We start from the raw sequence: 27,159 nt of genomic DNA on the forward strand, positions 1-27,159 counted from the left end.
AGCTCATTTCAGTGGCACTCAGGCTCTGTTCAGGATGCTTGGAGCTCTTGAGGTGAGCAGTTGAGCCCCCATGGCTTTGCCTTCTGTTGCTCATGATTCTGGTCACGGTCTGCAAGGTAACTCTGCAGCCTCCACTGTGACCAAACCATTGGTTTTGGGCCTGATGTTTAGTGCAGGTTGTGCTGGAGGAACAGAGATGGGGAGGAAAGGAGTAATTGCAGCGTGAGGTAGAGACTGTGAATGAGAAGCTGCATTTCCAAGGAAATACTGCAGGAAAAGGCTGTGAGCAGACACCAGAGTTTTCTGTGAGTAGAGATTCAGGTTCCTGAGATTTCCTCCTTCTGTAGCAGCAAGTGGAACAGGGTGGATTTTTGGATGGTACCTTTGAGGCCATTTCAGAAAAAATCTCCCATCGACAGTTGTTGCAAAAAACTTCTTGCATCCACTGAATCAAACAGCAAAATCCTCCTCCCAAGACACTGAAGTGCCAAGATGGAAATTACTTCATAATCAGCCTCAGTGAGGCTCCTAAAAAAAGAATAAGTTTTAGAACCCTGTTGCTCTGTGTTGAGCCAGTGTTTGACATCATCCAACCCCTTGGTTCAGACCATGTGAATATGAAAAAAAATGCAGAAAAGTTGAGAATCTGTTCAGTATTGAACAGAAGAATTACAGCCCTGTTTGTAGGCTTGGTGTGTTGTCGTTGAGGAGACTCCAGTGTCACTATTCATTATTCAAGCAAACATCACTGACCTGTGCACCTTGCCTGTGACTCTGGAGGTCTCCACACCCTGAATATCCAGCAGTGAATATGCATAGTTGTTCTTCCACACTCACATCATGTCCTTGGACATCTGCTCTGAACCTGTGGAGATAAAAAGCCCAGAAACCAGAGAAAAATGGGAGGATTGACCCTGAAAGCATAAGAGTGGGTGCAGACCACTCATTTTTTGTAATTGTTAATTTAATTAATGTCTGGCTGAATGCATTTTTAATAAAATACTCTTTAAAAATTATTAGTTTGAGAAATTTTTAAATAGTCACTTCTGATAATTGCATTTAATTTCCCTTCCCTAGTCTCCTGTAATTTTCCCCAGAGGAGTTCTGGAATGGAAATGCCACCTCAGCTGTAAGACTAGACTTAGGTAGTTAATGATACAATAGGTAAAACATGGTCAGATTTAATTAATCTCTATTGGAGACATCTGTGGAGACTTAAAAAAAACCCCTATAGCCTTCATATTCTGAGTTAGAAACGCTTTTGGGTGTTTATATCTGAGAAGTAGGTGATTTTTTGGTGCATTGGATAGGAACTGGGAAGGGTGAGTAGCACAAGGGATTTGATCCAGAGCATGCCAAGGTTGAAGTACACTTTTCTACGGTGGACCTTTTTTGGTCAGTTTGAAGATTAAATTACGTCTTTTAGTCCTGAGCTGAGGGAGGATTTTCTGAGCTCTTTTAGGCCAAGGACAAACCCAACGTGACCAGTGCCACGTCTTCAGCAGAGCTTTCCTTCAGGTGCACCAGGGGCACCTCGGATTTGTGAGGAACAGGCATGGAGTGAATTTGGGAAGCTGCTAGTGGCAGATGCAAGCACCAGCATGATCCCAAGCCAGCTGTGACTTGCACTTGATTTTTCCTTCATTATGCATGATAATGTGGGCTCCCAGTCACCGTGGAAGGGGCTGGATTCCTGAAGCAGACCATATGCTCCTGGAGCCCATGGAGGTGGCTCGTAACACAGTGCGGAGGTTTAAGGGATGCTCTTAGAAAGCATTTCCCTGATGACACTTAAAAATCAATTCTTCTAACCCAGAATACCAAATTCTGGGTCAATTCTGGCCCTTCTGCGTGACATTGGAAAAGTTTTGCTGTGAATTCCCAAATAATCTGTTTCTATCTCTCTGTGTGTGTGCTCTCACTTCCATTTGATTTCGGTCACAGAAGGAGAAAAGAAACCAGACCCACAAACAAGCTTAAGGACATGCTGAAAGCCTTCCTGATTGATGGTTTGTGTTGTGAGGCAGAGCATCCACCTCCTGTGTTTGTAGCTAAAAAAAAGCTTTTTTCCCCATGCTGTCACTTGGGAATGAAGAAATGAGGGGAAAGTCAGCGTTTTTAGGTGTAAAAATATAGCTACTTCCTAAAGTGCTGGAGTTGATGTAGAAGATTAATTATATCCAGGGAAAACCTTGCCAGATTCAGGAAACCATCCTGCTATGTGTTGTACCAGTTTTACTGTAGAGGCTCTGCCACGATGCGTACAGAACCTAAAGAAGGGGAAATCCTGCAATTCTCCTGTGCCAAACAACTCTGGGAAAGTCAGTGAGGAGTCCCTGGCCATGTGAAGCATCTGCACCCTGAATATTTTGACTGCTGAAATGACCTCTTCCATAGAGTCCTGCTTTGCTTTGAGCAATTCTGCTGTTGCCCTTGGCCTTTTCAGCCTGGATATCAGCAGGTGGATCTGTTGGGAAGGCCTCTTCCTGTACACCATCTAAATTTATTTAGAAAAAAAGAAGCCAAAAAAACCTTGAAGCATTATATGATGAAGATGAGATTAAGGGCTCACAAACCAGTTTGATGAACCGTGGCTCTACACTAATACCTGATTTAGCAGTGAAGGCATTTGGGTTCACCGGAGCATCATCATCTCCTATCAAAATATCCTAGGTTGATGGCGAAGCTAAAGTTTTATAATTCAAAGGAAGTTTAGAGCACTGTGGAAAAGCTGCTCCCGTTTCAGGTCCTGTAGCACATTGTCATTCTCATTTCAGATGTTGCCTTGCATAATGTTCCACGTTGATCTCAGATTCAGATTTAAACTCTTCAAAGTTCGGGGGATGTTTTTGATCCTGGGATTTATAGTTCAAGCCCCTTTTCTGTTTCCAAGTGAAGAAAACACATGTTTAGCAAGCACAAAATGAGCCTTGATGGAGTATTTCTTTGATGGTGTTGTGATGATGATTATGAATTTACATTTTGTGCATAGGATGTTAAGCACCTCATGGGGCCTGGCTGTGCTTCGACTGTACCATTAATTTTGGGAAGGATGCATGATGAATGTTCATCAGGCCCTCTAGGTTCTGATTTGTGGTGCTCACATCACACAGCCGAGAGGCTCCGGAGTGATTAAACGGGATTCAGTCATTAAGAGCTGGCACTGCAAATGTGATTAATTGCAGAATGCGCTGTATATTGTGAAATGAGTTTGATGATTTTTTTTTTTTTTGAAAACATATGTTTCTGCTTCATGGGGTGTCAGAAGTTGGTGGTGTGGTGAATGAGGCTTGTTTGCTATTTCCATGATAACTTGGGAGTGTGCTGGGTCATGGGAGTGGTTAGATTTCCACTATTGTCTCAACATCTGGGTGTGAGCAGTGAGATTTGTTGAGAATCATGGCCAAATCCTTAAATTAGACCTTACAAGTCCAGCTTTGCTATTTGTACCTCACTAACTCAAGCACAGTGGCACCAGCCTCCCCCAGAGTTTTCAGAGTTTTCCTGAAAAGGAAAACAGAGTTTTCGAGCAAAGAATCCCTTTGCCTCTTGCCTCTGAGATGCATTTTTGTGTTGAGGGTCTCAGGCTGAAACTGGTAATGGCTTGCTTTTTTCTTTAAAATCACTTATTGTGGAAAAAAAAGTTGGAAAAAATTTGGAACACACTGCCCAGAGAAGCTCTGGCTGCTTCATCCCTGGAAATGTTCAGGTCTAGGGTGGGATGGGGCTTTGAGCCACCTGGTCTAGTGGAAGGTGTCCCTGCCCACAACAGGGGGTTGGAACAAGAAGATCCCTAAGGTCCCTTCCACTCCAAACCATTTTATGATTCCAAAAAAACTCCCCCAAAACTTCAGTCCTTTTTTTTTTTTTTTAGTTGGTGTTTCTTCTGTTGTGTATTAAACAATATACTAAACTTGTAAGCATCATCACCATTCATTTTCCTCTTTCTGTAGAGTACAGAAAATGAAAAAAATAGTCCAAACCCAAAATCAGAAGGGATTTCTTGGACATCACATCCCTTTATTTGTCTTCTATGTTTTGATGCCTTTATTTGTAGTGGATATTTGCTGTAGTCTGTTGGCACTAGGAGGGAAAAAACCCCATAATTGTGCAGTTGAACTGGTTTATGCAATGTAAGAACATTGTGCTGCTGTAAATTTGTTGGGTTTTACGGAGCTGTCTCCAAAGAATACCCTTCAGAAAGCGACCATGGGGTTTGGGAGTGAGAAAAGGCACTTAGCATGGGGGATAATTGGATGGAGTTTGGAGGTGTGAGGTCAGAGCCCTGGGCAGGATATTTATTCTGCAGCGACATCCCCAGACAGAATGACCCATAAATTTTAGGTGTTGTTATGCCACAAAGTCTGTCTGGGGCTGGTCTGTGAGATCTCAAAGACACAGGGCATGGAGCTGCCTCTTCTGTCCGTTGCCAAGGCAAGCCAAGGGAGGGTGTTTGGTGTTCAGGAAAGCTCCAGCTTTTCTTTCTTCTACTTTGTGGCATCAGTGACACCTGGGGCAATGCAATTTTATGTGAAAGACCCCAGTTCATACCCGCTGTTGGCATGGGCCAGTGTGTGCCTGGTGCTGCCCAGAAATACTCAGGTCTGAACCAAGCTGGTGGCTGGCTTGCAATAGTTCTGGCTGTGGTTAGGAATTCTGACTTGGATGGGGATTTATCTAGGAATTTAGCATTTTGCTTTGTAGACATATTTTTTTTCCTCTTTCTGCATTTTTGGTGTGGAACTAGTACACAAGGAGCTGTGGACTGCTACAGGAAGGCTTTACCAGGGTGGTGCTGGGCAAGCAGCACAAATATCCTCCCCCACAGCTTTCAAAACTTTTAAATCGGGATTTTACAATCTTTGTTACATTTGTCTGTGCATTTCTGTCTACCTGCAGCAGCAAATCTCTTTTCCTCCATAGATGACTAAATATTCTCTTGGTTTTCACGCAGAGAGACTACAATTTGGAAGGAAGTAACTGTGCAAATGCCTGCTAAGTGAAGTTTTGTGCAGAGAGCCTGGTGTATGTACTTGTGTCTCATATGGGTGAATTCATAACCTTCTCACGCAGTCACACCCTGAGCTCTGTGGTCTGGTTTTGCTTGTGAGCACTTTGGTTAAGATGCTGATTTTCCCTGGATAACAGCGCTCTTGCAATTTTATTGTTACTAATTTTTTATGTCTATGGATAAAAATCGATGTAGAAATTACAATCACAATACCAGGTCCCCCCTCTTTCCCCCGATTTGAACTGCTGATTTGAAAGGGCCTTCATTAAGACTCCTAGGTCTGGAGATTGGGAGCTCTCAGTGCACATGATCCATCTCTTCTGAGCCCTGGGCATGGTGCTTAATGCACACGGACGGAAAAAATAATCAGGAAATGTGCGTGGAGGCTTGGGGTTAAGTGCCAGGAGCTGCAGAGTTTGGATGCTCATTTTCACAGTGAGCCATCACCCTAATGGACATTGATACTAATGATGGGGGAACCCCTATGGTTATGTGGTGTGTGCAGAGTTTTCAAAATCCAGGCATTGCCTGGCTCTCAGAAATGCCTTTCAGGAACTCTGTGTACACATCCAAGATCATTTAAAGTCAGCTAATCCTGATTTGTTTCTAAGACTGTTGTTGACAACAATGAAATTCAGTTAGCTTGTACCTAGAATTGAATTGGGCAGAGAGCAGTGCTATTGCTGTGTTTAAGGAGCATGCAGTTTCTGTTTAGGTAAGAAATTTTGGAGGAGCACAAACCACTCGCTCTGGGTGAAACACTCTGACTTTGTAGTTATGCCTCAGGTTTTCTCCTAATTTATCACACAGGTAACTGAGACTAAAATCAGCCCATTTTTGCCACGCTGGATTGTGTAGCAAAATCAGAATAATCAGCCTTCATTTGTGCCTGCAGATACAAGAGAGCAGATAAGTGACCCACTGAAAAATGGTCACGTCAGGAAGATATTTTTGCATTCCCTTCCCAGTTCGTGGTGGTGTTAGTGAGGGTGGGTTTTGGTACTAATCGAGGTGACAATGTTGCAGAATCGTGTTCCAGGTGAAATCAATGTAATAACATCTTAAAAATAGATAAATAATTGCAGAATCATTTGGGTTGGAAAAGACCTCCCAAGATCATTGAGCCCAACCATTAACCTAGGCTATAAATATGTGGCAAAGGCTCTAAACAGCCGAATGCTTCATCCTTGAATTCCACCCTGTTGAGGCTGGATGGCCACACGTGACTTCTTGTTATGCTGAGGGACCAGCTGAATGAATTGGTTGCATCCCTGCAAAGTGAAGGATGGGAAGAGATTATCTCTCTCCCCTCTTCCCCCATTCCCATATCCCGAGGGAGAGCAGTGTTGTGCCTGGGTGATTCCAGGCTGGGTGGTGCTGATCACACTTGAGTGAAGTCCTGAAGCAAAGGGAGGTGACAAGTGCAAGTGGAGCTGATAAATTTGCTGCTATTTGTTATCTGTGTAATCTGATTGCAATTGATAAGTAACACCACCAAGACAGAGCAGAGTCGCTTCCCATTATCAGCACCCCTCTCCTTTTTATCCTCTTTTTTTAGATTTTAAATAACTTCAGTGCAAGCCAAGTATTGACTTTGACTGAAGGGAGGTAATTAATCACAGTACTTATGAGTAGATCATTTATTGCTGGATGGGTACCTGATGCTGTTGTGCTCAGGGAATCAGGGCAGGCTGATCTGGGTTTGTGGTCACTGTGCTGTTGGGATCTATGAGGCAAATTTCTCTTCTGATCTTCGGCAGTGTGACTTGGAAGCAGAAAGCCACAGCAGTGGGATCTCAGAAGAGTGTGTCTGTATATCCGTAGTGTTGTGTTTGGGGTGAAGACAGCTGATCCTACTGCATGGGAGTGCCTCAGTATTTGGTGGTGACCCTTCTGCCAGGCAAAGTGTATTCAGCTTCCCGAGCTGCAGTGAGTTAATGGAGGGGATTTTTACAAAATTTTGCATAATTAAAAAAAACCACCTCACTCTAATAGCATCCACCCACCCTGTCTGCACACACTGATGGTTTTCTCCCACAGCATCCACCTCTTCCACCCGTAGTTCCTGCAGCTGGGTTGGAGTTTGTAGCCAGTGCAAACTTCAAGAAATGAAAAAGCAACTCCCAAACCACCCGCTACTCTTCTTATTGTTAAAAAGATAGCAGTTAATTAAGGACTACAGAAACCTGAGGGGAATGGTGTGCACATCTGTGAAGGGCTCAAAGAATGTTAGGAAGCGAAGTGTCCTGTGGACAGTGAGGCGGCTTTCTGCACATGAACTTGCTTATTTTGACCTAAAGAATATAAGTAGATAATTTCTGGAAACCCTGAATGGCAGCAGGAAGGATAAAAGTAGCATTGTACTGAAATTCAGTGTAGTTGAATAGAAAAAACTGTAAGGGAATTGTTCAGGTGAGAACCTAAAGTGTGTGTTCATGCCTTTCTCTGTTTGGTTTTTTTTTTCCCTCTACTTTTTTAATCAAGGAGTGCTTTTTCATGCAGAGTTGGGCATGCAAGGATTAAGGTCTGTGTGTTGACCCTTTCTTGAGTCAAGACCATAGAAACTGCAGCATAATCTTATCTTAGAAATGATTTCAGGATGGTTTAGGTAGCCTGAAAAAACAGAGGGCACCAAATCTCTTGAAGACAATTAAAAAAGCATGCAGAATATTCTTACTAAATTAAGTAGCTCATGTAGGCCAAACATTAATTTGAAGATTGCATTTATCCAGTTTTATTTTTTTAAAGGTGAGATAATTAAGCTGTAAGAGCAAGTAGATCAATCAACAGCTTAAAGGAGCATCTACTAAGGGAATACAAGAGCTACACATTGTCCTACAGACATCACGCTTCCTTCCAGCATCTGTTCATTAGCCTGTTGTAAATTCACATGGTGGGGCCACAGAGTACTGCTGGTCCAGAGGTGTCTTTTAAGCACCTGTATTCTTTGATGGACAGTTGCTTATGACTTCTGGTTTCCATGAAAATCCTTGCTGTAGAATATTTTCCTTGAACACTTTATTTAAGGCAGGTGTATAAAAGGCAGTGCCTGAGCTCTGAAGTTGGGGCCCCATGATATTTGTGGCTGCACCACAAGAAGATCAGATCAACAGTTCTTGATGCACTTTCTTTTCTTTTCTGGACTGAATTTGCATTGTTTTGTGATCCAGTTCAAACCACAGAACTCTGCTGCTGTGATAACAGAAGACTGTTTGAAGTTTTAAGTAAGAAGTTTGTTTGAAGACGTCTTTAGCCCTATTTGGCTTTTTTCAGGGAGCCTACAAAAGAGTTCAAGGCAAATAGTAATTTTTATTAAAAAATGCTATTAAAGCACTAAGTAGATTCTTCTAAAATGTAGTTTTTATTTATTTTATTTTGGAAATACTTAATGGAGGATCTGGCTTTGTAGGGTATGCAGTGAAGTGTGTTCCCAGCCCTGAAGGTCTTGGGGAGGGTTCAGAAACAGCCTGAGCCTTTTGCTTAGGGACAGCACTCAGCCCCCATCCTGTTTTCACATCCAGTCTGGTTCACAAGGATGTAAATAGTTCAGCAAGACGAATGAAAATGTGGGGATTCAACCGTTTCCTGTCAAAATGCTGTTTTATCAAAATGGAAATATTTTGTGAGAACATGTCAGTTTTGACAAATTGTTTTGATGGGTGAAGTCTAAACAAATTGTTTTAGCATTCTATGTTATTTTGATATAAAGACATCTCATTTCGACTCCCATCATTTAGACCTTTATAACATAGTTACAACATTTATATGTTAATATTTTCGTAACTTATAAATATTGCATCAAATGTGTGACAACTTTAAAATTAAAAGAAAATGTCAATATTGTAAGCTTTCTATAGTTTTGCAATATGCCGTTTAGCTTTTAAAAAACTGTATATCTTATCACAGAGTCACAGAATGGTTTGGGTTGGAAGGGACCTTAGAGATCATCTTTTTCCACCTCCCTGCCATGAGCAGGGACACTTTCCACTAGACCAGGTTTCTCCAACCCCTGTCCAGCCTTTGTTTTCCTGGATGGGTGACATGTAGCAGATCCCCACTATAATGTCACCTGTCCTTGCTGGATGGAGTGGCTGGAATTCCTTTGTGCTGCCCTTCACGTGCTCTCCTGCTGATCTGTGATCCTTCTCCAGGCTCTCAGCATCTCTTGCTGGCACCAGCAGCTTTAGTTCAGTGGATCTTAAATGTATTTCTAATACACCTATATATAAATTTTTGGACATCCTGAATTATTTGTTTAGAAAATGAATTTTTTAATGAGATCCTGGTATTTTAGTTTATTTCACAGTGGAGTGAGAAGAATTGCCTGGGTCCTGCCCAACTATAATTCATCTTGTTAACTATTTTTGTTCATTCCAGTCCTAGGAAAGAGTTAAATTTTTAATGATAAAAATAGTTTCCACACTGAAAGTGTTGTCACTTAGCAGATTAATCTGAAAGATCTTAAACCATTTTATAAAGCTGTTTAAAATGCTGTTCTTCACGTATGAGAAAATTAAAACTCTGCTGTTTAGAGGTTGATGGGTTCCAGTGGGGATTCTCCTGTAGAGGTGTCGACAGGTTGCTGGTGATCCTGGGTTATTAAAAAAAAAAGAAACCCAACATGAAGAGTGTTTTGTTGGGTTTTTGTTGGTTTTTTTTTTAAAGTATAGGCAGAAATGAGCATAACTTGATATTACTGCTTGTTGGGCATGTGTATCCATGGGACACACTGAGGTGTTTCCAAGGAGTAGCTTATTTTTAGGTGCTGTATGCCTGTAAGTTATTTATGCTGCCATTCCTTTATTTTACCAAATGTAGCAGTTCAAATCCCTGAGTCTTGTTCTTGTCAATCAAGTGGGTGCCTTTGGGGGGGGAAAAAGCAGTCATGAAAAGTAAAAAACAAACCACGTTCTTTCCATTGTCCTGTCGGTTTTTCACATTTCAGGGTTTTTCCTGCACTTTGCAGTGTCCTGTTCTTGAAAAAAAGAAAAGAAAATGAGAATTCTCGTGTAAACCCATGGCCTGAGAGGAGCAGCTCTCAGAAAAACAGCAACTACTAGAAAACTAGATAAAATCCCAAGAGTTGCTAATGTGATAATAGTATCTCATATTCATTGAATGGAGTGCCTGTGCCTCAGTGCTGTCATGGGACTGCGAATGTGCTTTTAATCTCTTATTTCTCTGGAGAGGCAGATAAATCTGAACCCATTATGTGCTGAGGCTGAGGCAGGGCACAGAGATTTACAGGGTTGCAGGGGATGAAGCTGCTGTCCTGCCTCTCGGGCACTAGTTCAGTGGGATTGGAGGGGATGGGCTGTGCTCCAGCATTTCCAGCTGCTCCTGGAATGGTTTTCATGGTCAGCACGCACAGAGCAAGGGGAAAGGGCTCGGTTTGAGCAGCTCATGGGGAAAACCTGGTGCCCAGTGATAAATACAGGCCACAGCCTGGAGTCTCAGGACACAGCTGGGAGAATGAGACCAATGAGTAAAAGTGAGGAAATGGCAGTGGGTTAGGAGGGGAGAGGCCTGAGCGTCAGAGAGGTTGTGGGCCAGGTGAATTGGGTAGAGCAAAGTGGGAAGAATCTGAGGGATATTGGATCAGATCCATTTTTTGGTGGAGTCCAGGCCTCTGCAAGGGGAGCTCAGTTTTATAACCTGAGTCTTAAGGTGGAATGGTCCTTTTTCTTTCTGATTTAAGAATTTGCTTTAATGTTTGCCAAACTAGAAGGTGCTCTCTGAAATAAATACTTTTTTTCATGGAAGGAGGCAGTGAGCTGCAGGGACCTGGTTTTTACTGTTGCAGGTGTGGATAATTTCACTGAGGTCTGTTAGGAGTGGCTCAGCCTTCACCAGCCCAGCACTGAGCCTGGGAACTCAGGAACGGGTGCATCACTACAGCTGCTCCTCGGGAATTGGGGAGGGAAATGTGGGATCTTTCACAGCTCTTTTTGTAGTGGTCTGGATTCAGATGGGTTTTCCTGTGTGTGCAGTTACTCCTAAATGAACACAACCTGGAGCAGAGCTACTGGGGAAGTTCACTGGAGTCTTCTGGGAAAATGGATCTATTGAAAGGTGAAGGAAGCATGGCTGTCTGAAACCCATGGACCACTCCTGACTCACTGAAATTATTTAAGGCAGGAAAAAATGTTTTGAAAATAGGAATTCTAGTGGAGTTTAGGTCACCATGGAGCAGGATCCTTTATCCTGGCCACCTTCCCTTCCCACCAGTGGTCCAGCTGCAAAAAAACAGCTGAGTTCTCCCAGCCTATCTGCAGTAGGAGAGGTTCAGCAGAGCCTTTTCCTGTAGCTAACGAGGGAAAATGGGAAATAGTGATTGAAATTTCACTTCTTCAGTCCCCAGGTGCTGAGTCTGATATGCCAGAGGAGCGCCCGCATTTCTGGAGAGGGATGCTCAGATTGGGCACCCATGCATTGCACTGACAGCTATTCTCATTTACCCAGCAGATTTTCCTTAGTTTGAATATATTTGTTTAACATTTTGCTTGGTCCTCAAAGGCTTTTGCAGATATTGTGATCATTCAGATTCTCTTCATTACTACTAAAAATTTATGTTTACATTGTGGTGACTTGAAGTGTAGAACTGAGAAGGCTGATTGTGCTCTGTAGGCACAGAGGAAGGTACAAATCCCTGTTTCTACAACTTCCAGTGCAATTTATTGTCTCTCAGAGGTTTTCAGAGTCGTTTTGTCTATGCCACAACAGCGGAATAAAATAAAGGAAAACCCTAGAAATTAGATTTGTGCAGGAGGGATGGTTCTGAAACCAGCTAGAAACTGAGAATAGCTCTTTTTTTTTTTTTTCAACTGAGCCTGTTTAGTGTGAATACAGAGGGCACCTTGGTACTTAAGGATTTCGGAAGCCCCTAATCCAGATTTGAATGTGGAGAGAGGCATCAGTTTATTTAGATGTCAAACTGTGAGGTGCAAATCTTTTAAAAAGGACAAGGGATTTTTTTTCTCTCTGAAAGGCACTGGAAGGGAGACTGACTGACAGACAGCCAGATCTGTGAATCAGGCACTGTTACGACATCTCCAATGGTGCATCTGGAAGTGGAAGCCCCTGAAATCTGTTAATCTGTTGTCAACTTTGAAAATCCTATTCTCCCCCCACCTCCCCCGACTCCTGCCAGCTTTGAAAGTTCAAACTGTGTGCTTTTTATCACATTTGTCATTCCTTGGTAGTGAAGCTCTGGCATTCAGAATTTGGCTGACAGCTTTGTGGGAATGAGCGAAAATTGAGTTCAACTTGCACCTTTCAGTGCTGTTCTCAGGGAGAGGCAGAAGTCTGAACTAGAGGGACTCCAGCCTCATTCATTACCACAATTACTGTCCTCTCCCTGATGCCAAAATTCAGCTTGTGTTCTTTATCCTGATGTAGGTGGACAGGAACTGATGAGGTTACGCAGCAGGAGTGTTGAGAGAGAAAGTGTCATATCTAAACCATTTCTTCTCAGGCTGTTCTTTTGTCTTAAATAATGCAAAGGTCATAAATCTTCTGGAAATCATGCAAAATCAATGCTGCAAAAGACTTAGAATGGTACCAGGCAAGTTCAAGTGTTATTTTATGGAGGCTCGAAGTCCAGCACTGCAAGGTTTGATAATTTTAAATACATTTAAATGCACTTTTAATGTAATTTAGATCTATAAACTGGATTTATAGCTCAAGATGGGAGCACTGGCTTTTGAGGAAGGAGCACAACTCAGAAATGAGGTTGAGGTAAGGTGCACTGGGCATGGCTTGTGTCTTTATCCATGCCCAGTCATATGGATTGCCATGGGGTAATGGTCTTTACACCACGTATCCAGTTGTTTATTCAGAGGAAAGGTTTAAATTTTCAAATGCTCCTGATTTTTCCCTTCTATAGGTGTTTCTAAGGTAGCAACATAACTGTATTCCTAATGATTCTGTCACATATAAGTAAGATCATTTTTGGGAGAAAATGAAGTTCCAGATGTAATTTAATTCCCATTTACAGGCAGGTGTAATTAAAGTCTGATTTCTTCATTTCTGATTGCAAATGCACAGTGCCTTTGAAGAGGCATCTCCGAAGCTGAGATTAGCTGAATTATTGCCTTTATGTGTCCACTGATTTCAACCAGAACTGACCTGGAATGTGAATCCTAGAGGCAAAATTTATGTATTTCAGTTCAAGTGTTATAAAACTGTCTGGATGCATGTCCTAAAGTAACACAGGTTCACAGTGTTTAGGTCAGAAATTACTCAGTTTCCTCTAAATGAAACAGAAGTTCCCGATAAAGGAAAGACTCTTTCAATCTTTCTTCTTGCTAGTGTATTGACTCAGCAGCTGATATATGATGTTCTCAGGCTTGATTTTTCTAGTTTGTTGGAAAAGCACCTGGAGTTTCTGGTCTCCTGTCAAGGAACTGAAAGTTTGCACAGCTTCTTTTTTTCCCAGAGGTCATTAGTGAACATACAAAAAGACTTTATAAATCACATCTGAGCCCAGGTGATAAGCAGGAAACGAGTGGTTACACAAGCAGTGGCCAATTCTGAATGGGAGAGATGGGGATGATAAGCCACGATGTTGTAAATCACTGTCAGTGGCTCCAGTGGAGCAACACCTTCCCTTTTTTGGGGGATTTAACCGTGTGCACAGGTTGCCCAAAGAACTGGACAATAAACCAGCTTTTCTTCTGCTCTGAGTTGCAGTTGCATCCAAAACTTTAGAGCTGGTAAAACCCAAGGAGGTGTTTCTAAAATCATAGAATCACAGGATGGTTTGGGTGGGAAGGAGCTTAAAGATTGTCTCGTGGCACCCCCTCCCAAGGCAGGGACACCTTCCACCATCCCAGGCTGCTCCAAGCCCCGTCCAGCCTGGCCTTGGACACTTCCAGAGATGGGGCAGCCCCAGCTTCTCTGGGCACCCTGTGCCAGGGCCTCATCCCTCTAATAATGAAAAATTTCTTCTACTAAATACACCAAATCCATTGCATGGTACACACATGGTGAGTCAATGCAGTCTGCTGTGCTAAGCATTTCTTTTTGTTTCCTCCCCTTCCCCAGCAATCAAAGAGAAATACATGGACTGGACAGAGTTTCTCATCCAGGATCTGACCGGCGCCAGGACGGCCCCTGCGAATTTGCTGGAAGGTGTATGTATTAGATTGCAGTTCCTCTCCTCCTCAGTGTGTGTGCTCCCAGCCTGCAGGGCCGTGTGCTTGCCGTGTCTGTGTGCCAGCCCTAGGACCTGACCCAGCCCCACCCCAAGATCCATGGCACCAGTGCCTGGACTCTGCTTCTGACCCAGTCACGGGGAGTTTGTTTTGCCTTTTAGTTCTTAAGAAAATCGGGTGCTCAACAAAGGCTGGGTGGGGAAGGAGAACATCCATACGAAGGAGAACTCAGCCCTTCAGTGCCCCAATAGATCCATCAAACTGGTGGCCTGAGCTGCCAACTCAGCCCTGCCCCATCCCTGGAAGCATCCAAGGCCAGGTTGGATGGGTTTTGGAGCAATCTGGTCTAGTGGAAGGTGTCCCTGCCTGTGGCATGGGGTTGGAACTGGATGATCTTTAAGGTCCCTTCCAACCCAAGCCATCCTGTAATTCTGTGGCACAGGCTGGGGAGGGGGTTTAGTAGGTTGATGGGGAGCACTGTCAACTTTATCTCTGTATGGAAAGAGCTCCCCCAAGGACATTCCCTCTACCTAAATCCAGCAGTCACATTTAGCGGGGAAGTTGTTGGGTGAGGTGGCCTCAGAGGAGCAGAAGGGTCCATTGTTTAGATGCACCCATTCAGCCAAGAGGCCAGTCTGTGCAGCAGATCCACAGGGTGACTTGCACCCAGGGACAGCCTCTGTGTGCCTTGAGATCCTGGGTAAAAATCCCACGGCTTCACCTTGAAACCATGGGCAGCTTTTCCATCAGGGCCTGTCCTGCTCTCATGTGGATGCTGTGGGGACATTTGGAGAGGACACAGATGGTCCTGCAGGAGCCCCTCATTCTTTGTCCCTCTGCATTTAGGCTGAGAGTGAGGGGCATACAGAAGCTGACCTTTGTGAAAGTGCTCATGTTGGCCTGTGGGAAGCCAGTGTGCATCCAGGCACCATTTTTGATCTTTTTGTCTGTGGTCACTTCCACCAGCCACAGCTGCATCCTTTTTCCACATGCCCATGCCTGGCAGGGAGAATTAATATTGTACCACTAGGGTCTTTTTTTCCTCCCCAATCTGAGGGATGAACAGCCTTTGCAGACCCCAGATAATCCACCTCCTCGGGCCTGCTGCATCCCCATTCTTGGACCACTCCCAGGTGGCATATGCAGAAATCTGGTGGTGTCCAACCCCCATCTCTGGTGTGTGCCAAACCTCTCCTTTCTGCAGGCAGGAAAGAGAGGCAGCCCTAGGCAGAAAAGCAGAGAGAGAAAACATTGTGTTGTCTTGAAACAGTTTCTGACCCTTTTCTGGTGTTTTATGTGCTCAGTGCTGTCTGTGTCGTGCAATGTATGTTGGCCCCTGTTGACAGATTTGCTGTTCTTGAGTGCTGCAGATTGTTGTTAGACTGCTAAATCAATATGTAGTGCTACTTTTTAAATCTTTTTTTAACATGCCAGCTACGCATGTGAAGGGTTCTTGCATTATGGTAAATGTTAATATTTCATGCAAGCCGATTATTAATCCTAGCCATTCAGTTCTCGTGGGGTAAGTGACAGCCCATTGGCTTAAAATTTAGCACACAAATCAGAGAAGCAATATTCACTTTGATACAGCCAGGGATTTATTATAATAAGTTAAATCATTACACCATAGTTTCATATTAAAGAATATTTTGTTGCAATGAAGCAGTTGTATGAGAGGGAAAAAAATCCACATTAAAGTGGATTTCTGTTGTATTATTAAATTCTGACACTGCATTTTGCCATGAAATAATATTTGAAGAGATTATACAGATGCTTGCAGCTTGCACTGTAGAAAAGTAGCTTATAATGAATGGCAAATAACATTGTTCTGAGAAATATCTATTAATCATAAAGCTGTTTAAAAGTGTACATGTGATAAGCTTTTAGTTAATTTTAATTGCATTTTTTTTACCATATTCTCATTCTCTTGCCTGCATTTTTGGATTAAGAGATGTATGAAAATCAGTTGCATCTCAAAATTTGAATATTTTCAATATTTGGTAGGAAAAATAACTTACTGAAAAATAAGGCTTTCTACTTATTTTGTTTTGTAGCCACTGCTAGAAAGAACCATCCTGGACTGACTCTTGATTTACAGAATTAATATTTTTAAAAGTAACGTGAAATGTTTATATGGTTTAATTAAGTAAAAGTGGGACAAACACACAGGAAAAAAAGAAGTTCTTGTTTTTAATGTGTTTTGCCTTTGCTTAGCATTTCCATTGGGGACCAATGCTTCCAAGTCTTGGGGTCATTTTAATGCTGCACTTAAAGCCCCGAAATCGAGACGCTGCGTAAGAATTCAAACTTGTATTTAATTTAAAAAAAAGAAATCTAACCATTATGTTAAAGCTTGGGAGCACAGAGATGCTCACAGTCACAAAACAAAAACACTGAGCCCCAAAGTGGTTGTTCTGCAGAGCACCTCATGGTTTTTTAATGGCAGTGCTTGGCAGCTTTGCAGGTGGAAAGTTACACACGTGTGTGAGTGGCTGCAGAGTGGGATCCCAGAAAATAACCACATATAAGTAAATAACCTCAGTCACTGGGATTTGTTGGGCATGGTGGCTTGACCCAACAAATCCTGTGTGCCTTGGGCTTGGATCCAAACCTGCTGTTGTCTTTGAGCTTTGGAATAACCCCCACAGACTCATGCATCCATGGCTGGGGGGGATAATTTTCTCTCCACGCCAGTGAGAATGAGAAAAAGCCTTGGGTGGAAGAGATCAGTACACAGAGTGAAATTTTTGGGTCATCCACAAAGTGGTCATCTTTCAGGTAAATGTTAGGGTCCAGTCCTGTGATTGGTTCTTATCAGCTGCAATCAATGAGAATTTGGTTTGAAATCCTCCAGTATAACTGGGCTTTGAGTAGTTCAGGAGATTCCCAAGTGGATGTGCTATTCGAGCTGTTCCACCTTTTATTATTCTTTCTTCTTATTGTTGTTGTTGATGATGTCGGTTGAGAAATTAGCACAACTGTTGTTTTCTGTTTTACTTCTGAATTTGCACTTGGAAGACATTGGGTAAAATAGAAGAAGAACAGACTGTTTGCTGATCGCTTGGATGATGGTGTGAAAAACAAAAATAATCTTCTGCTGTCATCTGTTTCCTTGAGAAGTCTTCAAATAAAGTTTAAAATAAGGAGTTTTGCTTCTATTCAAACAGCCTCTGCGAGGAAAAAACCCTGTAGACCTCATTACAGTTGATTCCTTAATAGAGCTGCAGGATTCCCAGAATCCCTTTCAGTACTGGATAGTTAGTGTGGTTGAAAATGTTGGAGGAAGATTACGCCTTCGCTATGTGGGATTGGAGGAGACTGAATCCTATGACCAGTGGTTGTTTTACTTGGATTGCAGACTTCGACCAGTCGGTTGGTGTCAAGAGAATAAATACAGAATGGACCCACCTGCAGGTAAAGAACCTCCCCAGAATACTGTCTCCCTTTGTGGCGTTCACTGATGTTTCGAGATACTTGTGCAGCCTGTTTGTCCTTCTCCAGCATTCACATTGCTTTGTCAGTAGTTTCTGGCTGTGGCACAAATGGGAGGTGAGATCCATCTAATTTGGGTTCAAAGTGAACTATATTGTTTATTAAATAAATTCAGTTGACGTCTTTACAAGTCTGTCAGACCACATTAAACATCAGGAGATTACAGCCTGGGAAAAAAGCTCTTTAGGGTTGAGTTTAATTTTCAAACCAGCTGGAATGGAGAGGGATTGGGACTGCAGTTAAGCCAGCCTGGGATCACAAATTAACCCACCTTTTCCTGTGTAGGTTAAAAATGTGTCCAGGTCTGTGCCTCATTTTCTCTGTGCTGCAGGTGAAGTTTTTCCATGGGTATTGAATTCCCCTCCTTTAGGAAGGTGTTTCTGCTGTGGCTTCTGTCCTTCACACCTAATGAGGAGAGTTTACCCCAATAACGTTCAATTCTCATGTTCACAAATTTGTAGAGGACTTGGGTCTCGAGTGCTTTTTGGGAATGTGTGTTTTTCTTCACTGATAGGTAGGAATCAATGTTCCCCATCACTTCTAATTAAGAAGTGAATGTTGGAGAGCATGAATATCACCCACTCTTTTATTTTATAGACTCTTTGTGTTACAGAGAAACAACTTTTTTATTGACCATCTCTGAACCCTCTTGGCCTGTATAGGTTTGGTGAATATAGAAGTGGCCCAAAGAAGATCTGTGCTTCCTCTTTGTTTATTCCATTTGCTTTCTACTCTTTCCTCCTTTTATCCAGTTGTACATCCTTTTCTGTTGATTCTCCACCCATCGTGCCTTTCTTTTTATTTTAATTTTTTTATTCAGTTGTCTTGTCTGTTACTGGACTCTTACTTGCTGAAGTTGTTTACTTTTCTTCTCCCCTCTCCTTGATTTAACTTCTAAAACTTCTGTCTCTTGTTCTCATCTGATACCTGTTTCCTTTCCATTGCATTTCTCTGGTCATTCACTTTTTAGTCGCCATTGTTACTAATGAATTCAATGTCCAGATCTTCTTCCTGACTTACATTGACTTAAGTAGGTATTCATTACTTTACACCTCCTAAAGTTGAGCTTCATAGGAGTTTGCTGAGAAAAGACCCTTCAAAGAAGAGTGCACTTTTGTTTTTGCCCAAGTCTTCCCCTGATCCCTGCTTTGAGGGTCTTTCATTGACCCTCCCTTCTGACCCAGTTGTCAGGCTCTGTACTGCAGGGAGTAGCCAGTCAGGAGTGGAAATCTGAGGAGTTTCTGGAGGCAGGAATGCTGGTTGTTCCACTCCTGATCATTTGATGTCCACCTAACATGGAGACACAGAGTTGTTAAGACTGGAAAAGAACCTTTAAGATCTTCTTGTTCAACTATCCAACGTGTTCATGAGGCACAATGAATTAAAAAAAAGTGTATGAGACCTTAACTCAGAGGAAGAAGAAAGTCAGGGATGAAGCTACTAAACCACAGACTCTTAAAGAATGCAGACTCTCAAAGACCTGAGGCCTGGAGACTGTGCCAGGGATACATCCTGGCCTGCTTACCCTTTCCTAGTGGCTTCTTTAGGGAAGAGCATTTGGACTAGGAAGACCTCTGTTGTGTGAAGGACCTAGTGTGGACCTTCTTAGGAAGGAGAGGGAGTCTGCGGGCAGTACCTTGTTTTTTACACATCAGGGATTAGATTCACCTGCTGTAGTGAAGGCATCAGAAGATAGTTCAGGGGGAGCAATTGCTTTCTCTTTATAATGGGTAGGGAAAAGGGGGTGCTAAGACACACCTAACGTAGGTAAGATAAAATGACATCTTTATAAGCTTATTTTTGTCACTCACGGGGGTTGCAACCCATGGGCACATACCTGGTTGTCCTAAATTTTGAACATCTGAAACCAGTTTAGGTGACTCCTTGATTGATAAAGGGAACAGCCTTAGACTGTGTATCAAAGCTGTTATGAATCAGCTCTGAGGAGATGCTGAGGACATGCAGCTGCTTCCAAATCAGGCTGTGTGTCCCCTTGCTATCAAACAAGGGTGTTTTTATACATCACTTCTGCAGCTTGTGACAGTGCCTTGCCTACCCTCAACTTGGATGCTGCATATCCACCTTGAGCTTTATTTCCCTTTGTGTCTGGGGTGTGACTTTTCCCTGTTGATCCACCTCTGGCACTTGACAGGCTTCACTTCCAGGTCAGTCTTTCGAGATGCAGAGCAGCTCAGATAAAGGAGATCCCATGGACCCAAAGAGTATTTTGGATGGAGAGGTCTCTTCCCTGAAGCCACCCACATCCTAACACCCACTTAATGTGCAAGAGGGTCCTTTGGGACTTGGAACTAGATGATCTCTGAGGTCCCTTCCAACCAAACCATTCAGTGATTCTATGAAACAGCATCCCAGCTGTCTTCCCGCATGGACTCTGTATATCTCACAAGCCCATTTAACTGAAGCAAAGGGGTTATAGCTTATTTTTCCCTTCAGATCTATATCTGAATCTGGAATAAACCTCCTTGGTAGTGCAAATTGGCACAGGCTGCTCGACACAGAGCCACTGATGGCCTGAGCTCAGCTGTTTATGCAGGACGAGATCATCTCGGTTTATGTTACTTTCTATTTAAAGACAAATTGCTAGTCATTTTAATTGCTCACTACTTGTGAACCCTAATACAATTTGACACAGTACACTTTGTTCAATTACCTGCTGCCTTGGCACTTAAATAAAATGCTTTATGCTCTTTTAACCATGCAATTTAGTGTCCATACGCTCGCCAGCATAAGCGAGATGCCACTAATTAAATGTGCATATGCTATTCCTTGCTGGTCCTTGAAACCACCGGAGTTGCCTTTGTATCTTGAAGTCTGTTGACATTGCCCAGAGAAGTTGCTGCTTGTTTTCACTGATTTTGGCCAAAGTTGCTCAAAACTTGGCCAGAGTTACCCAAAATGCCAATTTCAACTTTCCTGTGCTTCACTGCCATCACAGCAGAAAATGAGGGTCTGTTTCCAGCAGGGAAGCATCAGGCACAGTTTTTCTAAACTCAGTCTTGAAACAACAGGCTGGCTGCAGCGTGGGGCAAAATCATGTTATATGAAGTATTTCCCTGTAAGTTAAACCAAAAAAAGAAAGAAACAAGTGAGTCGTTCCCCTCCCTGCACTTCATGCTGATCAGAGTTCCTGCAAGCAAGGGAGAAGTGGGGCAACAAAACTATAAAATAATGAACAATTATTTAAAGAGTGCACTTCTTAACACTTGTGCCCCCTGCACACGCTGTAAACAAAGACTTGAAATCTTTATTCCCATTAATAACCAGACAGCTGAGGAATTAAAAATACTGCCCTGAAAGGTTAACATCCCCCTTCAAGTGTGTTTAAATTCATATGCATATCCTTGATGTCTGTTCTGAAGTAGTGGGATTTGATATAGTGGAAGTATAAATACATCCACTTCAGTCAGTGATTCTGCAAATCCTGTTTTGATAAGGTCTTAAATCTGTTGAGTTCAGAGCATAAAATTCTCTTGTACCATCAGTGCTAGGTGGAAACAGTGCTTGCTGGTTCCTTTCTTTTTTTTACGCATATTTTTTATTCCCTCCTTCAGAATTGTAAGATACAGCAGTAAATCTTCTGCTAGCCAGTAAATATATATGGTTATTAGATGTACAGGATTTAAATGCAAATTGGGCCAAATTGAACCTTGATGTAAGTGTGGTAAGTCACACTGGCCAAAGAAAAGCTCCACACTCTTCACTCTGTATTAAGTTCAGGTTTATTATTGAGCAAATGTTCATTTCCATTTTAATAATTGTTGCAATCTGTCTACCTATCTTCTCTCTTTGAGGCCTTGATATGAATGTTCTGCAATAACTTGTTATGTGCAAGATAACAATATGTTTTCTAGGGCAGGAGTAAATCCAATATAATGTTCCTCATCACAGTATTGTTTCCTACATTGTTCCCTTTGATGATTCATAGGCATTTCACTGCACTGCACCACAAAGGGCTTGTTAATATAATGATTTTGTAATATTAAACCTGTGTAAAGAAACTCACTGGAAGCAATGTGAAGCTGCACAAAGATGTTGCCTAAAAGTATAATGATGAAAATTCATAAGTGTAAGTTTTGCTCTGGTGTGATGCTCTGGTTTGAGTGTGATACCAACAAATGTCTGGGTAGAGACTGAGCTGAAATGTTTCTTCCCACACCCACCCCAACCCTGCAATTAAAAAAAACCCCAGCCACTTTCCAATGAACAGTTGCCTTAATAATTTCTGTTTTGTTCAAATGTAACTAATATTGGCTGAAGACCTGAGGCTCCTCAAACTAGGAAACATCAGGTATTTTGAGAAATGAAAATCAAAGGAGAGTTTTTTTGCTATTTTCAAGAAATGAGGTAATACAATTCTTATTCCCTCAGCAGTAGGTGAAGAATGTGAATTTTTCTGGGTTTTACTTCAGGATAGAAAACACAATCTTCCTCCAGTGTGCCCCTGCTAGTTGCATTTGTGTTGAATGTATCCATGCTGCATGGCCTGGAATGCACATATTGTTCATTTCACTTGTTCTGTCCAGTCATATGACTTAAGAAGTTTAGGCTTCCAAAAATGTTTGATTTCCAAACAGTGACCTTTTGGTTTTTTTTTTTTTTTTTTGTTGTTTTTGTTTTTATTTTATTATTGTCATCCCTTTAGATATCTATTCTCTGAAGACTATAACTGAGTGGAAATGCGCTCTGGAAAAATCCCTTAATGATGCAGCAAATTTTCCTCTTCCAATGGAAGTGTTTAAGGTAAAATATACTTTTCCTTTACTTATGGAACCTGTGATGAATAAATATCATGCCATGTTTAGCAGCTTATGTTAAACTTTTTTCAGGAAAGGCCTTTGCTGTAATACATAACCATGGAAGGTCACAAGTGGGATGGTTGTATAAAACACATTTTTGTGTGTGGACTTACCTTATTTCATGGTCAGTATTTTCTGGGGCTGGGGGTGATCAGCCAGGGTTTCTCCAGTTATTTTTCGTGTGTCTTACTCTGTTAGACCTGTGCAAAGACATCATATACAACTGTGAAGTAGTAAGGCTATGGATAGAAAAGTTGACACGAACTGGACAGATTTCTGTGAGCCTTCTACCAAAATTTTTAGCTGATCACAAGCCACAAGGTAGAGAAACCTCCTTCAGGGACTTGTAATGAAAGTGAGAGATAATTTTGTTCCCACGTCTTCCTTTTTAAATTTTTTTTTAAATTCTCACTCTGGTCTGTAATAGTTAGAGATGTGCTCCAGCACCGAGGCACCGGCTTTAATTTCCCATGTAAATCTGCACTGCTGTTAACCATGGTGGCTGCAGATAATCCTGATCTATGGCTGTGCCTGCCTGGTTTCCAACAATTCCATCTTGGCTGGGGTGGGATGGGCAGTGAGAGGATGCTCAGGGAGGTGTGTGGGAGCACAGCAATGCCCCCATGTCTCCAGTGTCACCTCCTGCTTGGGGACCTGGTGGAGCAGATTGCCCTCCCCACCACCAGCCTGGGGGACCTCTGTGTTCCTTCCTGGCCCTTAAGCAACACTGCAGTGGGATACTCCAAAACATCCATGGAATTGGTGCAGTCCCTGTGTGGATGTGGCACTCAGTGGTGGCCTTGGCAGTGCTGGGTTAATGGCTGGACTTTGATCTTAGAGGGCTTTTCCAACTGAAATGATTTTATGGTTCTGTAACTGGAACAAGGCCCTCATTGTTCCCCATTCTAGCTACCACAAAACCCTGGTGCCACCTTCACCCTCCCTGTAGGGATGTGCCAGCAGCTTCCTGTGAGGAATCCAGGCTCCTCACCCAGCTGGGATGCACTCAAATTAGCAGCATTAATTTGGGGACACTTTGCTAATGGCCTGGGCAGTGGCTCGTGCTGGCGGTGTGGGAGCTCTGCTGTGCTGGGAGACGTGGGAATATTTGTGTGTTGGCCTTGGGCACGGATGTGGGCTTGAGGAGCCCCGTGATGGGGTGGAAGTGGCTGCAGAGTGTTCTGGGTCTCTGCCATTTATTTCATCCACGACTTCCATCTGCCACCTCTACTAAAAGTTTGCATTGGAAGCTTGGAGATCAAAAATGCGTTGTGTGGGGCAGGGATTCAATCACAAAAGGGAATGTCTAATGTGTAAATTTTATTCCTGTGTATGTGAAAGAGTGAGGAATGTTTCTGATGAGGCTCATGAAACATCCTTTTTGAAAAAAAAGTTTATAACTAACAGCTGTGTTGCTGCCTCTTCCCAGCGTGCCAGACTTATACCCACTTATCTTAATTATTGCATGCAGGTCATAAATTTGAATTCAGCAAATCCCAGTTGCTGTCTGTGTGGCTGTAGCTTGCAAAGATGTTCCTCTTAGAAGACAATGCAAAACCTTGGAATGCTTGAATGGCCCAGGAGAAAAGTTACTTTGGGGACAAATGTAGCAAAATGTCAATGTTTAGGTCATTGATTAGGTCAGTAGGACTTCTTTGTTTGCTGTAAAGTGGAAGCTGAGCACAGGATGAGCAGAATTCAGAGTTTGGTGTTGTCTGAACCCCTGTTCTGGTGCTGGGAAGGCAGGGGACTGAATAAATTTTTTGTGTGTGGGCATCACTTTATTCTGCCCATTTAGGGTGAATCAACCCCATCTTGTGCATCTTAATTAAGGAGAAAAAGACAAGATTTTATCCGTGTCTGTGAACAAGTCTTCTTCTAGTAATGACTTAAACATGAGTTAAGGCTTTAGGAGACTATCTGAGAGTAAACTCGACTGGTCTTGCAAAGAAAGCAAATGATTATGTGTGGGACCTTCAAGGAGAATGCAAGATCCTGGCAAAAAGTGTCATATCCAAAGATGTATTCTTTTTAAATATTTTTTTTTATTTTATTTTACAAACCCAGCACAGTAGTAATGTCTCTACACGGTGCCTGGGGCTCCTTTGCTACTGTAGCTGTCATGTGTTAGATGAGATAAAAAACACAAGGTTTGACAGCTGGCAACTCTTAGAGATCTTGTGGAAAGCTGAAAATGTCTACTTTGGCAGACGTGGTAAACTGCACACTGAGCAGTTACATTCTGTTTTTTCCACGTTTTCCTACAGAATTCCATGGCCGAGGAGGGTGTAGGTGTTTGCTTGCTCTTCGTGAGCCATCCCCAGGGCAAGCACATTCACGTTGGTCTGGATTATGACTTGAATCCATGTTGTCCTTAAAGCTGTGCATCACTGTGGGAAGTGGTGCCATCATACTGTCCCCAGGAGGTGGCACTGGCAGAGCAGAGCCGCGTTTGTAGTGGGAGAAGTAGCTGCTCTTAGGGGTCTGTCAGCCCCTTGCTGCTGTCGGCAGTGACACTCCGTGGTTTTGGTGTCACAGGGTTGGGTTCTGCCTGAGAACTCACAAACCATGGGCTTGAGCCTGAATTATCAATGCTCAGGAGTGTGGCAGAGCTGGACTTGGCACGTGGTTGGTGTTCAGCAGCAGGTCCAGAAACTCCTTGCAAAAGCTCAGCCCTGATCCCCTCTTGGCATCCGGGGAGAGGACACCGGACCACAGAAGCCGGTTGCAGAAATCAGGGAGAAGGCTGCAAACAGGATTTTCTTTTTTATTTTTTTTTCCTGGTGCTGTTTTACACTTGGCCATATGTTGGAAGTGTTTGTAAAATGCTTTAGGATCCTTTGAGAAAGGAACGTGATGTTTAACTGGCAGAAAATGCTGCTATTATGCAGCTTCTAAACATAGTGTTTTGCAAACTGCACATCCTGGAATAAATTTTTCTCCTCACAAAAGCTTTTTGCAGCACACCTGCTATTTTGTTGTTCCCTGCTTTTCAGAAAACACGTTGATCCTTGAAGAAAAATAAATACAGACAGGATTTTCAAGGATGTTTGAATGTCTTAGGAGCACAAATCCTTCCAAAAGGCCACAACCCAAGGACATGAGTCCTTTGCTGTGTCTGCTCTGATTTCAGGTTACTGTTGGGATGCCCCTACACTTGGTTTGGTACTGGTCATAAATGATGGCTTGGGCTTCAGGGGACACCTGATAAAATGGTCAAGGCTTGTTGTGCATAAAGATGGTCCAAGGGTTATTGGGGCCTGATACCAAGTTGTGTGGAACAATATCAGTGGTTTGCTTCAATGCTGGCATTGCTGGTGCTCTCTAAGACAAACACAGCCCTATTACTACAAATCAGTGCATATTTTAGAGTTTCAGCCCAGCAGCTTGTGTAAGGTGAATGGATTTAGATTCCTGGAGAGAGGCAGACAGGAGATCCTGTAGATCCTCTCTGACTTCCCATTCTGCTTCCTCCAGTCTCCTGTGCTAGATCTGTGGGTCCCATGCACATGTCGTGGATCCTCACCTCAGACACCTCTGTTTGGGGAACTAAATCCCACCCAGGATTTGGGGTGCTCATCATCTTTCCATGGATTTTGCATATTGGCATCCTATTCCCAATTCCTATGAAGTGGATTCTGATGGCTGCCCTGGATGGAGCTGTTGCCAGCCACATCCCTAAACCAAACTCTGATGAATTGCTTGAAGGCCGCTTAGGAGAGAGAGGTGTTACCTAACACAGGTGGAAGTTCCTGATTCATAGCCTTTGGTCCCATTCCTCTTGTTTTCCACCCTGCTCTCCTTCCCCAAAGTTGTTTGTTTTTTCCAGCTCAAAATCTTTCTGGCAAAAAAACCCCCTCTGCATTATGCCCAGCCTAATGTTCCCCTATTTCTGACTGGTGCTTCTGGATGTCTCCTGTTACCAGTTAATAGAGTAAGACTAATGACATGGAAGGAATTGGCTGGGACAAATCTCTCCTAAGGAGACTGATGGAGGGACCATCCACCATCCAGGCAAGAGCTGCCCCTGAAATTCAGGACAGAGTGATGCTTCTAGTTCTGCACTCACAAGCCTGAAGACAAATACTAAACAGGACTCCTTCCTACCAAAAAAATACGGTTTTTTCCATTGGATGAATTGTGCATTTTAGTAATGACAGTAAGATTGACACTTTCTCCAAGACCTTGATTTTTTTTTTTACTAAAGGAAGGCAACATCTCTCAGAATTTGGTAAACACTTCGGGTGTTTTTGAGTGTTCTCTTCCAGTGTTCTGTATTCTGGAAGAGTTTAAGTTAGAGAAACCCATGGGATACTTTCAACTAGTAGACAATCCTGACCTGGCTGCATGAGTAGCCTTGAAGTCCAGCAGGGTTTTACTGTCTTCATCCCCCCTCAGTTGATGGGCACGTGCTGATGCAGCAGCTCAAAATGAGCATGCCTTTGGTTTCCCTTGGAAGCCAAATCCCAATCCCGAGCCCCTTCATGCCCTGATGGCTTGGCTGGCCCTGGCTCCGCACGCTGCGCTTTAATAACCTGCGAGTTGCTGTTTTGCCTGCAGGCTGCCAGATTATTTATACTCCATCTGTTCTTCCCCACCCGTGGGCTCACCAGCCCTTTTCCACGGCTCCTGTTTGCCTGGCTGGGAGACAGCCATGGCTTCCCAGTCCCTCTGTTGTTCCACT

The 27,159-nt window shown here is 42.9% G+C and overlaps 1 protein-coding gene across 1 annotated transcript in view; it reads left to right on the forward strand.

Annotated features, from left to right (window-relative positions):
* SFMBT2 (Scm like with four mbt domains 2) overlaps positions 1-27,159 on the forward strand; it is a gene marked incomplete at both ends in the record, with an annotated part of 86,502 nt that overhangs the window by 17,336 nt on the left and 42,007 nt on the right. The window contains 3 exons of the mRNA XM_082279904.1: positions 14,057-14,145; positions 17,334-17,580; positions 22,322-22,419. Of these exons, the coding sequence (XP_082136030.1) occupies positions 14,057-14,145; positions 17,334-17,580; positions 22,322-22,419 (434 nt within the window). The remainder of the gene's footprint in view (positions 1-14,056; positions 14,146-17,333; positions 17,581-22,321; positions 22,420-27,159) is intronic.

This window comes from Coloeus monedula (genome assembly GCF_965178545.1).
Source record: "Coloeus monedula genome assembly, chromosome: 4".
In the NCBI taxonomy this organism is placed as follows: Eukaryota; Metazoa; Chordata; class Aves; order Passeriformes; family Corvidae; genus Coloeus; species Coloeus monedula.